This window comes from Myxocyprinus asiaticus, chromosome 3 (assembly GCF_019703515.2).
Source record: "Myxocyprinus asiaticus isolate MX2 ecotype Aquarium Trade chromosome 3, UBuf_Myxa_2, whole genome shotgun sequence".
Classification (NCBI taxonomy): domain Eukaryota; kingdom Metazoa; phylum Chordata; class Actinopteri; order Cypriniformes; family Catostomidae; genus Myxocyprinus; species Myxocyprinus asiaticus.
Window position 1 is genome coordinate 18,872,509 of NC_059346.1, and position 15,590 is coordinate 18,888,098.

A 15,590-nucleotide genomic window follows, 5' to 3' on the forward strand; every position below is an offset into this window, starting at 1 on the left:
TTTCTATATGGACCTCACTTTGTTCACAGGGGCATTGTCATGCTGGAACAGAAAAGGGCTATCCCCAAACAGTTGCCACAAATTTGGAAACACACAAAGCCCAAGCCATTACATAAAGAAACATTAAGATTTTTCTTTACTGGATTTAATGGAGTAACCAAATTTGTTAATTAGAAGGGGGTGTCCACAAACTTTTGGCCATATACTGTACTTTTGGAACAGATGTTCCACCCACATGTTTCTCTAACTTGGTTTGAACAAACTGTAACCAGTGAGGCTAAAGAAGACCTCCCAGCATTGTATTGCGGCCCATACAGGAATTGTTCGCCTGTCTGACTTCTTGATGAATAGCTTGCACATCAATTGGTTTCCAATACTATCAATGAGACTATGGTGGTTAATGAATGTGTGTGCTGTGTCATTATGCAACAGAAATCTACAGCAATGGCTGTGTGTGTGTGTGTGTTTGTGTGTGTGTGTGTGTTTGTGTGTGCATGTGTGTGTGTGAGTGCATGTTGTTGCTGCTCCTTAAGGTCAGCAGAAGTGAAATAGCCAGGTATCAGCACTTTAGCTCCTGCCAGAGGAAAATCAGTCACTTCTTAGGTCAGCTGTGTGACACACACACACACACACACACACAATCTCCCTTAAACTCTGTTAAGGTAAGAACTGACAGAGTCTGCTTTTCTTCTAACACTAATGACTGTTTCTTCACAGCGAGCCTGTTGTTTGACTCATTTGGCTATAATTATTACTGTGGTTATTTATGCCATAAATCACATCCACTGTATTTATGGTATTTGTTCCACCACCTTGAGTTTTGCCAAAAATATCTAATGAGCATATTTGTGAAGTGAAGTAATGCAATCTTGTTGTTCACTCTCATAAAACCTCAGAAACGTTCAAAATATAAATCTGCTATTGCGTCTTATATATTTTCTCTTGTCTCTCTCTATTTCTCTTTAACATCCTGTGATGCTATATCACTCTACCACACCACACATCCCTCCACTTCCCAACACCTACCCCCCTCCACCCACCCACTCATCTCACCTCGCGGTGGCCTCACGCACCAGCACTGCCATTAATCAGTGGCCAGGATCATGTCTGCCAGTTAGACTAAACAAGAGCATTTGTGAGGATTTGCTCCCCCTCATTAATCATCTTGACAGTTTGAAAAACACATTTCCCCTTTAATGACTGTATTTGGATAATCAGGTCAGTTCCCCTCCCTGCCAGTTTCTCTCTCTCGCTCTCTGTCCCTCTCCTGCCTTTGGTTTTAACTCTCCTCAAAATGGCATTGAGAACAGCTGGGTTAGCTTACCGGGCAAGGAGATGTTGTGGTTACCATCACTTCTGCTAAAGGGGCATTGAGTCAGTAAAAATAATCATATTGCTCTGGAAAACTTTTGGTCTTATTTAAGAAACCCCTGCCGCTTCTCATAACATGAACTTGGCTGTACTGTAAGTTTATGCTTGCTATCTCACATACAAACACACATTGAAGGTCCCATAAAACATCCCAAAAAAGGTGAAAGAAAAATCTGGTGACTAGAGGCTTTGGGTGAAGGTTTCAGAGCCGTGTGGTATGTACAGGGTTGTCACATTATGAAGAAAAATGGCAGGGTGTTGACAAGATTACTTTTATCTCTGTATATTTCATTAAACAAGACCTGACAGATTTCTATACCTTTATGTGCCCTTCCGTTGATTGTGTGTGTGTGTGTGTGGACAGATATGTAACCTTTCAAAAAAGTGCTATATATTAAAAGCCAAGGTGGGTTTTTTACCATTTAACTTCATTTTATAACATTGTCTTAAATCGTTGCAAGTTCTTTCCATTCCAACAGAGTATGCCAGTGACAGCAGCCTAGTACGTGGTGTTTAATGGATTGGTTGACCTTTGGTTTCACACATTGTGTCGTGGTTGCACAAAACATTGCCCATTGAAAGTTTTATGAATTATGTCATAAAGTCAGCTTGAACATGACAGCATTATTTAAACATTATGACAATGTTATGCCAAGCCTGTGAATGAGGGCAGCAGGTAAGATAAACAATTACAAACCTCTCTCTGTTACTCAGCAACGTCCTTATAGCAATGTTCACAAGTTACAATGTCCCAATATTTCATTTCAAAAGTCATCTTATTAAAACAAAGTATGTTAAATTCATGTTTGAGCTAGCTGTTTGAATTATATGCTGATGGTTTATAAATACTGACACTGAAGTGCACACACAGCACAGTAGGATGACTATGTGTTTGATATCCAATCATGATATGCAATTAATCAGAGTAATTAAATAATAGAAACTGTTGCCCAGCAGATGTCACTACTCCATACTGCAAGACATACAGAGGCCCTTTGAAGTCATATGAGAGCTTTAATTCTGAAAAAGATCCCAGTTACATTAATCCTATGTGAGGATTGCTCTCAGACATACAATATATATGAAGCATGAGTTATTTGAGATTGCAGGGGTATGTAACTGGGAAAGATTTCCCACAGCAGAGCAGGAAAAGGTACTGTCACTCTGGGCCTGACTCAGGATCAATCTTAACCCCACTGTTCTGGTGCCAAGGCATGATTTTTCATGAGCGCAACGTTCGTGACATCGGTACCGGGCTCCCCCAGTGTGTTCGTAAATGGAATACAGCTGTAGGGGTGAAATGCGCATTATTAGTGGTTAGCCATAATTGCGACACACTCGTTTGCTTGCGTTGTAAGGGTGTCATCACACATACACATAGTTTTGGTTGACAAATGGGATGGCTAAGAGATCATTGTACAGAGGTGTGCACTACACAATTTTTGTTGTTGTTGCTGGCTTATGGAGTGGTATTTTGTGATGTGGTCTCAGTAATGAAGAGTTAACTTTGTTTGTGGAAAGTCGTCAATAGTGTTGCAGTCATGAAGCAGCAGTTGTGTGATTGATTTGTTTATGAGCTGGAGAAAGAAAGGTCTGTTCTGTATCACTGTGGAAAACAATCATCAGAGCATTCATGCAGTAATTAACTGAGTGTAATGTATATGGGAGTTTGTGAAGGGAGAGAGAGTTTACATTAGTGTAACATAATCAAAGAGACAACAAGAAAGTAACAGGAGAGAAGCCAGGGGAGAAAGATGGTGTTGGTGAAGAGAGAAAAGAGACAAGATCTAAATGGAGAGAGACAGCACAAGAAAAAAGAAGGGCGGTTGGGGGGGGGTGGCGGGGGGTGTTAACTCTCTCCCTCTCTCATTCTTTTTCAGGTTGGGGCTGTCAGGCTCATGAGTTGCTGTGGACTTGGCGGCTAATTGAGGAGCAGCTCCACACCCTGTCATCATTAATCACTAGGGCCTGCCGGGCTGCCTGCCCGGGACACTGCTGTGATGGGCTGCAGCTCTCTCTCTCTCTCTCTCTCTCTCTCTCTCTCTCTCTATCTCTCACAGACTCTTTCTCTCCTCCAGTAGTTGTTGACTGGACACATGGGGGGGGGATCACTCCACCCTCCCCCCATCTCCATTGGAAACCCAGTGGGACAGCAGAGAAGGGGAGAAAGAGATCAATCAAACAGGTGTAGCCCTGCTGAGAAGACACTGGTCAGGGACTAAATTAACTCCACACCCCCACCCACACATCCATCCAGCACCCCTCCCTCCACAAGCAGGCGACAGAAACAGAGTGACTGCATATTGACTCAGCTGGAGCCCAGGAGAGGAGGGAGAGAAAGATAAATGGCAGAGAGAGATTGATGAGGAGAAACACGGAAAGAAGGATAGAGCAGGAATGTGATGCATGAGTGTGAATGGGGTGATGGCAAGATTAATTCTTCTCCATCGGAAAAAATGTAAAGTCATCCCCTCCGTTTAACCTTTATGTAAGGTCTTTATAAAAAAAACAATTCTTCACACATTCTTCATCAAAAGGCTGTAGATTTGCATGCTTAGAACACGGCTTAAGGCCTGTTTCATGACCCAGTCTGCATTTTCTCATTTCTCATTACTACAAAATGGGTGATCTCATAAAAACAAACAAATTGCTTACCAAATCGAGCAATTCGTTTTCCCTTTGTCTGGTGCTGTTTCATTATTATTCCATTAGGGGCAACATTAACCAAGTAATGACTCTTTGATCAGTTCTCTTGGGTTGTACCCAAATAGTCTTTAACTCCATTAAAACAACTTCCTCTCTGAGTCTCACAAGAGCTCACAGGAAGTTATTCAAGTCCATTTATTTTAAATTAGGCTCTTGGCAAAGAACATTACTTTTAGATCTGAACTTTTTTTGTCAAGAAACTGCAAAGCCACACCAAGACAGTGAAGATTCTCTCTACTGTAGTTTACATATTTGTGTTTTGTGACGGTAGCAGCAGAAAGCACACTGTCATTCTGTTTGCAATCAGTAGGCCTGTTTTGTGTCTTACTAAAATTGGGGTTTGGGTTTTGGGAACTGTGCCTGAATGACTTTTACCCACACCCAATATATAATCAGTGTTTATTCTCATCCGCAGTCCTGACCTCCTGGTCTCCCATAAGAAGAACCGTATGCTGTGTCCTTGCTGGAAAGTTGGAGTTAACAGTGTTGGTGGAGTGATCTATTCATTTAATGGCCCTGTCAAGTGACACCTGTGCTGCGTCCTCTTCTGTCTGAAGTGCTAATGAACTGCAAATCTGTGTGTACGTGTGTGTGTGTTTGGCTCGTTCTACTGCTTAGGAATAGCACTACTCATTCTGTTTCTTGTAAATGGTTCTCAAGAAGCGTACACACTGAACTGACCACTTCTATAACTCGAAATGTTCTATCATCCATAAAGACTACAGTCGCACAATCACATGAACTATCTTAAATCTTGACCCTCTTTGTAACAGCATTGAGCAAGACTTACCTCTGAACCCATAGTACACTCAGGTCAAACAATAGGGATTTTACTCCTGAGGGTCATGTCAGGCATTTGATAAATTTTTCTCTATTAACAGCCTCCCATTGTCATCTTTTGCCCTTTGTGTAGCAAGGTAATCCATCAGAGTGTGCAGGGAGTGAGTGCAGGGCTCCCATGGGTTATTACCGGGCTATCATTGAGCTGTATTTAAGACCCAATACTCCCTTGTGCTGAGGCAGCTCTTTACACAATGCTGCCAAGGCACAAACAAGCAGCAGTGACTAACACTGCACTTTCACATTAGGAACAGAGAGAGAGGGCCTTATTTGTGTGTTAATAGGTTAGACTAATAGGGAACAAAACTGTCAGCACAGTGTACAAAGCTAAAGTCAAAGATTAGTTGCTCAAGCACAGTACAGGTGCAATCCTTTATATAAATTGGAAATAAAAAAGCAATTTTTGATGAGCTGACTATATGTGAAAATACTTATTAAATAAACAGTTATAAAAGTTCTTTTTGAACATCTGGAGGCAAATGGTATAGAAGTTTTTTGTAAGATGTGCTGTACATTCAAAAGTAGTTCAACAGATATATAACTTCACTGTTCTAAGTAGCTATTTAAAGAATACTATGATATAATGAGGACTGGTCAAGATAACATATGGGAAAGAAAAGGTGTTACTCGTTACTAAGGGTGTAAGAGATACATATGAAAGGGAAGAGAGGGACAAGAACACATCTATAATGTAATCAAGTATCATTTATTACACAAAATAAGACTTTGTTAAATGGATTGCGCCGCCATCACAACATAGTACTCTTATTTGAATTCTCACTTCCATCCCCAACTTTCAGAGTCAGCTACAATAGAAAATATATCACATCTTTCCATTTTTATTCTTTGAACTGTACAAGTACAAAATAAACGCCAAATCAAAAGGAAACAAAGTAGCTATTAATCAGGTCATGCTCATCCATTCTCCAATAAAGAGATTGATTTGCAAAGATCTAACACACAAAAGAAAGTGACAATAAAAGAAAGATTTTTGTCTGCGAGACAATGTCAAAGTCCATCTTTGCAAACACTGGATAGAAAGTGTATGATTTGAGCAACCATATTCATACTGTGAAACTACTGATCCACTGTGAAAATAATAATGCATTTGGGCAGTAAATGTCCCTTAAAAACCAAAAATCAAGCGCTCAAGTGAAAAATAAATACACACTTTTGGTAAACTGAAAAAAATGTGATGAGATAAAATAAAATGAGTTCCCGAAAGCAGATGAGAATGTATTCCTCATAGCAAATATAGCTATCCTGTGTTTTGCTTGGTTCACTTTAGGAGAATCCTGCATGTTCCTGTGCTTTCCAACTCCCATCAAGCTCATGCTACTATCTATACACTGTCCATAGTCTTTCCATCACTGGTATCCAAGAGCAGAAGCTGAGCCCAGTCTCTGACCATATAGAGCATAAGGAGAGTAGTAGGGCGCTGTGCCTGGGAGAGAGTGCATAGGCAGGGATGGGGCTCCTGGCAAATGAGCCTTTCCATAGGGATGGTACCGGGCCAAACCTAGCCCTGGTGACCCGCGCAGGGAGAGGGAACTGGTAAGGGCTCCTGGGCTGCTGGGAGGAGGCAAGTGGAGGTGGCTGGAGGCAGCAGAGGAGACGGATGATGGATAGCCAGATAGCAACTTTCCATCCATACCTGGCAGAGCTGTGTGTGTACGTAAGTGGGCCAAAAGTTCCTCTGAGGTGGCAAAGCGTTTGTCACAAGGGCCACCCACTGAGACCCAGTTACAGGCATGAGGGAGAGTTTCATTGGACAGGATGAAACCATAGGTATATAGAGGATGGGAAAGAGATGAAGTGGCGCTAGAAGACAGAGAACTGGGGTGCAGGGTGTGGAGGTGATGGGTAGGATACATAAGAGGGAAGCCAGACTTAAGGGCAGATGAAGGATCATGGACACAAGAAGAGCAATTGCTGCCCCCAAGATGGGGTGGATTGGGGTAAGTTATGCAGTATGGGTCCCTGCACAAACCCTGCATAAATGAGGGAGGTGAAGCCCCTGTAAGAGGGCTGGAGCTGTGGTGCTTTCCTGGAACACCCATCCCAGTGCCAACAAAACTAGATTTAGGATGATCCAACCCAGACACAAACTGAGAAGGATAGCCTGCATAGGCCCCAACAATGGAGCCATGGTAGCCCATGGTGGAGGATGGGAGGGGAAAAACAGAGTGGCCTGGTTTGAAAGGAGACACGGGGGCAATATGGCCTGCACCCAGGCTAGCCTGAGGGGGCTGGGGGTCAGCCTTATTGTCAGGTTGAGGACTGCTGGAGGAACTGGCATTACTGAAGTTCGCAATAGCACGCACATGACTGGAGTTTGCTATCTGTGCATTGTCCAGGCCTGATTTGCTGTGGTCTAAATCTTTTTTCCCATTTCGATCACCACCACTGCTGCTGCTGCTGTCATTCCCAGGGTCTGAGTCGGCAGCTTTGGAGTCCATGTGGGCATTTTGTAGATGTGCAGTTTTCTGCGAGAGGGGAGCCTGAGACTGAAGATGTGTGTGCGACTGTCCTGATGTCTGCTGAGATGGAGAGCTGGCCCGCGGAGAGGGGGCATGCGGAGGCAAAGAGGGGCATGTCACAGCAGCAGAACCACTATTTGTCACTCTGAACCCTGCTTTATCAGCTGAGCTGTTGATCCCAGCACCATCCTTTCGGCATTCTGATCCAGTTTTAGAGTAAGGCTTAAAGCTGGACTTGTCATCTTGGTTCTGATGCTCCCCAGGCTTCAGGCTAGAGTTGGTGGAACGGCCATCCTTGTCTCCATGGCTGTTGGAGGAGAGGGATCCCAGTTTAGAGGAGGGAGTGGGGTCCGGTTTACCAATCTGTGAGCAGGTCTGGGCCAGCAATGCCAAGGGACTCTTCTTAGCATCCAGCTTTAAGGACAAAATAGAAAAAAAAAGAAATTAACTTTAAAAATTATCTTAATAGGTTTTTCCCAAAATATCTTTAAAAATGTTGGTATTCAAGTCTCACATATAGACAGAAATGACACCTAATTTCAAAACCTATTCTAGGAAAGAAATGTCTTGAATGACTTTCAGATATTGAGAAGGAGGATGACCAATGTTTGAACAATTCTACTGAGTTTGTAGTACGTAAAATATGCCATTTTTAAAAGAATCAAAAATGTGATTTGAAACTTGTTGCAAATAAGTCATTCACGTTTTAACATTTCTGAACTGTGTGGGGTGGATTATATGACTATATAAATTCTATGACATGTAGTTATACTTTTGCAGCATTGTATACACATCAAGTGGATGCGCTACGTTTTTATTCACTTTAATGACTTACTGACTTTTTGTCAGCTAAAAATGTTAGATAAACGGTAGCTTTAAAATATCAAGGACAATGAAAACAAACGTCAGTACCGATCGGGAAATGTGAAACCATTAAATGTTGGCAGCTAGTGGAGCACGGCCTCTGCGCTCCGGCTCTCCAGACCCGGACAATCCTTTTAATTCGTGCTGCATCGCATTCAGAATCTTTCAGAGAATTCAGTAAACTTTACTAATGGAATAAGGCGCGCAAAATAGTACGGAATTCTGACATAAAAACATTAACATTTCGCTCAGAAGAAAAGCACCGTAAGATCTCACAAAGCATTTCGGAGTATATTTTATAAGGAAAGAAAGAGTGACCAATGTAAAGAACAGATATTATATTACAATAGGATTTATTCTTACCTCAATGCTCACTGGCGCGGAGCTGAGCGGCTGGAGATACTCAGGGTGAAGTATATGACTTGTGTGAGCGGTCAACATTTTGAGAATCCGTATAGGCAGCCTCCTTTCCTGACGCGCGGAATCACTGTACGGCAGTAATGCGATCGAGTCGAACTGAGATCGTAAACAGGTGGGTGAACTATCGTTCTGAATGTAATGACTTTTAAGGGTCTGAAACCGTGCGCTGACTGCAAATCCAAGAGGCAGTTCGCTCATCTGGATCGGGGCTGATCAGAGACCTGACGAGGGCAGCTACGGGGCGGGTGTCCTTCAGTTTTCATTTACAAATATCCAATGTCTTCAATAATTCAACAAAGAACCAAACGCCATTATATCCTCTACTATTGACAGTTGAATATCCCGTTGAAACATCAGCTCTGTCTGTAGTCCAAAGAAAGAGAGCTGTTACAGTCTCTAGGAAGAACGTACACTCCGTCTCCACATCGTTCCTTCACCGAAACAGTGTTGCCTTTTAACCCGAAACGAAAGGGAGTCCTTTACGCAAAAAACGAGGACAAAATGAAAACCAAGAGAAGTCTTGCTTACTTGTGATCAAATAAATTAAAAAAACTAAACAACAAAAATACTGATAAATAGCGTGGCAAATAATGGCATTCCGTCGGTCCGTGTGCGCTCCGGTGTGTGCACTACACACTCCATACGCATACACTCTCCTAGTACTGGAGATCTGAGGGAGAACTTCAAAGCACCCTGCCGCCGTCCAATCGGCTGGATCTGCATTAGTAATAAGTGGGTAGGCACAAAAGAGGCGGAGACTATCCTCGTCTCTCCTCTGATTTGCTCCGGATCCGCTGGCCGAGTCCTTGATCGTTGTGTGTCAAAACGTGCAAAGACATTACAGTCTCTTTATATGGTTGACACTTTGTAGATTGCCACGTTGATAGCCTACTGGTTATTAAATAAAAGCTGGCTCATTCAGACATATTCCACAATTATATGTGTGGTGCAAAATGGAATGATAGCTTATTATTTTAATTTGTATCTGTATAAGCAAGACTTTTACACCACTTGAAACCAATAATACAAATTTAGAACTAGTTTTGATGTTAGTTTTACTTTACAACCTACAAACTGTAATAGAATAGGAGTAATAGGCAGCTGTATAAAAGCTTAGGATGTGGTAGCAATTTCATTTTAGGGCAAACAAGTCAAATGATACTGAGTAATTCATTCATACATAATAACATCCTATGCCTAGTGTGCCTCCAGTCCTGGAATGTTAATACCTTTATTACATTATCCCATGTTACTTTGCCATTGAAGAAATTTAGCTAAATTAATTATGCAATGAATTGGCTAAATCACTGAAAAATGAAGCCTGACAGACTCTATTACAGTCTATTATGTGCTAATTCTTGTCTGAGTAACTTTGAAGTTCAGTATTTTTAATGGCTTTGATTGTTCGTCAGCACTAATACCCATCTTTATTAAACTCTAGACATTGAACCTCTTTGTATAACAACACATTTTTGCCAAGTATATTTTGTAAGGAGCTGCATTGTAAATCTGTGTATCTATTTTTGTTTGCAAAAAAAAAAAAAAAACTATATATTTAACTGCCACTTATAATTTTATTTAATAAATATTAAACACATTTGCACTTTTTTGAAGCCTGCCACTAAATATTGACATTATCCATCATCATGACCATACTGTTATTCTATGACAGTACAGTCTTTACATTTCCTTTATTGCATATCCTATATGATAATACAGTGCAGTTAGAAGATGTCATATTTCAAACTGACAGGATAAAAGGGGCCCCTGTTTTACACAATGTAAATACAAAGCTTCTAAATTTATGCACAGTAGAGAATATTTATGTTACTCTGATTGGCAATACCTGTCAGGTGAGTCAGAGAGATGAAAAAGGCCTGCTCTCTAGAGCTGTTCTTTGGGTAAAAATAAAGAGCACCTGGGAAGCTTCTTGAAAGGTGATGTTGCCTGCCTTAGTGTAATAAAAATGACAAAGAGACAGAATGCATGAACTGTTGACCTAGGGAGAGGAGGAGCCACAGGCAAACATGTGTTTGGAAGGCTTTGTCTCGCGTATCTGGGTGGTGAATATTCATTTAATAATGGTGTTTAGGGAGGAATGAAAGCCTCGGGATACTGCATTTCAGAGGCAGAAAGAGTTTTTAGCTTGTCAGCAACCTATCCCTTTAGATCCAACACACACACACACACACACACACACACACACACACACACACACACACACACACACACACACACACACACACACACGTTGGTGTGGCTATCCTTATGAGGACTCTCCATAGACATAATGATTTTTATATTGTACGAACTATAGACATCCCCTAACCCTAAACCTAATCCTCACAAAAAACATCCTGCATTTTTACCTTTTCAAAAAAACATAGTTTAGTATTTTTTATTTTTAAGCGATTTGAATTATGGGGACACTAGAAATGTCCTCATAAACCACATTTATAGCATAATACCCTTGTAATTACCAGTTTGTAACCTAAAACCACCCAAACCCCCCCCCACCCACACCCACACCCACACCCACACACACACACACACACACACACACACACACGTACCTTCAGACACACAAGCACCCAAGAGGATCAAAGCTGAGTGACAAAGTATTAAACCATACTCAATCATACATAAGGCATCTTTATCTTTTTTTCTAATGTGTTAAGTTAATTAAACTGTCACTCTGTCTTACAACATAGATATTTAGAGATACATTAAAAAATTGTTTGTTTGGGTTTTGAACACACATTTTCTTATTTATCTAGGACATATAAACTGTTGAGTCCACGTACAAGGATCACATGTGTGTGGTGAGAGATAGAAGCAGTTGTATAAAGTCACCTCTCCTTCTGTCAACAGCCCTGCTGTTTGCTCAGTCATTATTAGTGTCATCCATCACTTATCACCTATACATGAGTCTTTAATGCCCATGCAAACCTATAAAACTACAGGAACATTCAAATTCAGGTGTTCTCAGGTTTAAGTGAGATGATGTGATCTTTACCTTTGAACGTGTGAGTTGTCTTTGCTTCACACAAACATATAATTTTGGTTATGACAGGTGTGGTCTAACCTGTCAACAAGCTTATTACTGTAATGTGGTAGGCAGTCATTGTTGTTTCTTCATTTCAGCTTTAACAGTGGATCCATCCCTGTTGCCACTCTGTTAAGTTTGGTTGAGATGTCTGGAATGTTTCGGTTTGTCTAGAAATGATATTACTAAACAGAAACCCAGAATCACAGGGTGTAACCTTTGTTTTATTCTTAGGACAGCAAAACGCTCTCTGTCTTGGAGAAAATGAAGGATCGCTGCCTATTTCAAAATGAAAAACATTAAACACAAACCTAAAACCTCAAATCTTAGAATTCCAAGGCATGGTTTGGAATTAAGATGGATTGCCTTACAAAAACATTTTCAGGATAAGTGAGTTTGGCAGGGGGCAAAGGTGTGGGTGGAATGGAGGAAGTTTAAAGGCACCCTAGAGGAGGAGGAAGGGAAAATGAAAAAGAGAAAGAGAGTGAGAGAACTGAGGGTGGGCTGGAACAACGGGGAACAGCTCCTTTCAAGTCTGGCCTTGAAGTGGGCTGCTAACAGCTGTTTTGACGTATAAATGACGGATGGTCATTTCCTGTTGTGGATTTTAAGGGGCAGGCCTCCCCTTAAAGAGGCCAGTTTGACCAATCCTGGTTAAGCCTGAAGGCGTTCGCCTATGCATGACTTTGACTAAACAAAGGGCTAAAAGCAGAGGCTAGACATCCTGCATGACCGTAGCCCACTCATATCTCTGACTGCTTTCTTTGAGAGGTCATGTAAAATAGATTACTGAGGTGCAGAAAACAAACTGGAATTTTATAGTAGGCCATCATTCATGTTAATGTGCAACAGTGATGAATATGAAACTTGGAGACAATAACAGGGAAAAGAAGATAGAAAAAAGTTGCATACTAATACACCCAATAGACTTAAACTTAACTTGTTTTTCCATCTAAAATAAAACCACTGTTTTTTAAATAGGCCCACTTGTAGTTCGCAATTTATTATTTAACTGGCACCTGACAGTTCCAGTCCGTGACAGTTTGTCACTCTTTGGTGCAGACTGAGAGAAGGCACAACAAAACAAACAAAAAGGATGCAAATCACATGCACTTAATTACCTGTGACTGATTTATGAGGTGAGTGGTATGAAAAGGGAGCCTAGAGACAGGGAGTCTGCTGCTCATGCCTGGTCTGTTCTCCAGAAATAATAATCCTGTGAAAAAAGAGGGACAGGACAGCTTTATGGAGTGTAGCTGACATGTGAGACCAACCCTGGAGAACTGTAAAACGTAGCACTCTCTTTGGATCCACAAACCTCACAATCCTTCAGAGTGATTGTGAGATTTAGGATTAAATGCATAATAGCACAGAAGTGGCAGTATTCCACTATGAAATGAGAAATGTTTGTGTGTGCATGTGTACGTGTGAAAGATAGAAAGAGATGATAGAGAGGGTTTATCAAATCAAACAGCCAAGAACATAATCAAGAAACAAACAGAAAGAGAGAGAGAGAGAGAGAGGAAAAAAGAGTCAGAAATAAGGGTTTATTTAGTTGTAATTTATTAGGTATAAAAAAAAAAAGCTCTTCCCAGAATCCTCTGAGAATCTGAGCTCTTCAGGTTGATTTAATGACTCATCTCTGTGTTTTGGTATAATCAGACTTGAACATCTTGAGACTCTCTGATCCAAATACTTGAGTGATGGTGTGATGACAGGATAAATATTTGTGTTAAACCACATGTGTGCATGTGACGGAATGGAATATAATACAATAAGATGGATCAACTAGACCTGAGTAATAGTCTGCTACGTATATACCCAGTAAAGGCTCATTCCATGTCTTTTATGATATCTGTGACTGCTCTCTCGAGTTTAATGGCTAGTCTCTCTTGTCTTACTCTCCGATCAATGACCCAGCAGACCTAGTCGTCTTCCTGTCTCCCAGATTATCTCTGAGTGATTATGCACATGCCCTACAGTTAATGAAAGATCTTTATTTAGTTTTTAAACATGTCATGTGCACCAAAACACACACCCACACACACAGACTCGCGCATATACACGCACACTGAACTTAAATGCACCCTTCTTGCTGAAACAAAAGGTCCCATTGTCTTCCACATGGAGAAGTTATCAGAAGGGGTGGGAGAACTACCCAGCTATACATGGCAGAGCCACAAATCAGATTGCTGTATATTGTTGTGCGAAATCTAAGCAGACATTAAAAGGTGATTTTGATCTGTTGCTGGCCTAGTAAATGCTTGCATGGAGCGACAGTCACTCCATTCACAAGGCTGATGACACGTGGCATTTTAGTAATGCATTGGGCAAATTAAATCTCCATTCCTATGGCTAGCGTGGTTCATCCCCCCCCCCCCCATTTATTCCCTTATTTCCTGTCAGTTACACTCACTTAGGCACACTAAAATAATAATTAATTTTGTCACACAATACAGACTTCAAAGAAAAAGATGTTTGTTCAACAATAAATATATGACATTGACATAAATTGTATTAGTTTTGTCAATCATAGCTCATAGTTGACTGACAAGGCTTAAACACTTGCCAGTGGCTCTCTGAGCAGTTTATGTCGCTGTCGCACATAATGAAAAGAAATAAACTTGCTGCCTGAACAATAAGAACTCAACAGCCGAGTTCCTGGCGGCTTGTAAAAGTCACAGTAAAAAACACAGATGTTTTCCTTCATCACCTCCCTGGAATCCTCCATCACCTCTTTACAAAGATTACATCATATTGTGACAAATACTGTACATGATCCTTCTTTATAATGCAGAATTTGTGGTGGTAATTGTACATTCTGTTTATTACATAAGGCCTCTCTGATTATACATACACAAACCTCCAAATCCAAAATAATGGATTGGGAAAACTATCATTAATTTTGATAAAACACCTTAAAAACATCTGCATTAATAGATATAGGATTTTAATGTACATTTGGAATGAGATCTCAAGGCGAGGGGGAAATCTTAGGCAGAGTGTCAGCTGTCAGTCATCATATGAGAGTATGAAGGAGCTCCGTTTGATGTGACGAGAGATGGAGGCGCACAATTAAAAGCTTATCAGTGTGTAACTAAATCAACACCTATCAGCCTTGTCACTTCAAACAAATGTTTATTATACTATTCCACCCACCTCATTAATCTTGCTGTGTGTGGCTGTCAAGACGAGGTCACAACGGAGGCACACAGAAGACAGAATGGATAAGGAAATGGATATCTCAAAACATTTGGTCTAACTTGAAATACTTAAAAGCAAGATCACTCAAGAGATCAGTGTAGTATAATTTGATTTCTTTGCATGTCAGCTATGGTGTAGTCATAATTTTGCTTATTTTTATAGTTTTAACATTGCCAATGTACAGTATTTTTTATTAAAAATGGAAGAAAATTTATTCAACAATGATTTTTAATAGGCAGGGCTAGGAAAACATAGAATATATTGACAGATTAATTTAATTTTGAATAAAAAGCTAGACCCCCCCCACCCCCCCATCCAAATAATTGTTGTTTAATTATTCAGCGTATGCAGGTATATTTGTAGTATACTTACAGCTATGCGATGAGTATCCAGTAGGTGGCAGTAGCCAGGAAGAGAATCCCAGAGTAGACCTAAAGAGAAAAGAAAGAAAAAAAATAGTTAGTAGTTGTACACATTACGTTGACATGACTAACAGTATTGTACTGAGCTCAAGCTGTGACTAGATCTGTGAATGATCGTGCAAATGATGCTGGCTGAATAAAGAACCCAAAACAAATCAGATGCTTGTTGAACCCTTCCTTCAAGTGTGTTACAAAATACTGGCGATGAGGATGGGATCAGCGTTGCCGTAATGAGTG

General features: G+C 40.8%; 1 protein-coding gene and 1 long non-coding RNA gene across 2 annotated transcripts; both read right to left on the bottom strand.

The window, feature by feature from the left end:
* Positions 1-5,604: 5,604 nt before the first annotated feature.
* LOC127417174 (zinc finger protein 703-like) lies at positions 5,605-9,488 on the bottom strand. The gene is made up of 2 exons (XM_051656985.1): positions 8,625-9,488; positions 5,605-7,811 (listed from the first exon to the last, which is right to left on the bottom strand). The coding sequence occupies exons 1-2, from the start codon at positions 8,877-8,879 to the stop codon at positions 6,285-6,287; spliced, it is 1,782 nt and encodes a 593-aa protein (XP_051512945.1). The 5' UTR covers positions 8,880-9,488; the 3' UTR covers positions 5,605-6,284.
* A 3,366-nt stretch (positions 9,489-12,854) lies between these two features.
* Positions 12,855-15,362, bottom strand: LOC127417229 (uncharacterized). The gene is made up of 3 exons (XR_007893243.1): positions 15,304-15,362; positions 14,887-14,909; positions 12,855-12,943 (listed from the first exon to the last, which is right to left on the bottom strand). It is a non-coding gene; the product is annotated as an uncharacterized LOC127417229 (long non-coding RNA).
* Positions 15,363-15,590: the final 228 nt, after the last annotated feature.

What these genes read in the sequence shown, in the direction of transcription:
- LOC127417174 (XM_051656985.1), bottom strand. Translation starts at nt 8,879, where the DNA reads ATGAGCGAACTGCCTCTTGGATTTGCAGTCAGCGCACGGTTTCAGACC. An exon ending in CCGCGCCAGTGAGCATTGAG is followed by an intron (nt 7,812 to 8,624) that starts GTAAGAATAAAT and finishes TTGTCCTTAAAG; the next exon opens with CTGGATGCTAAGAAGAGTCC.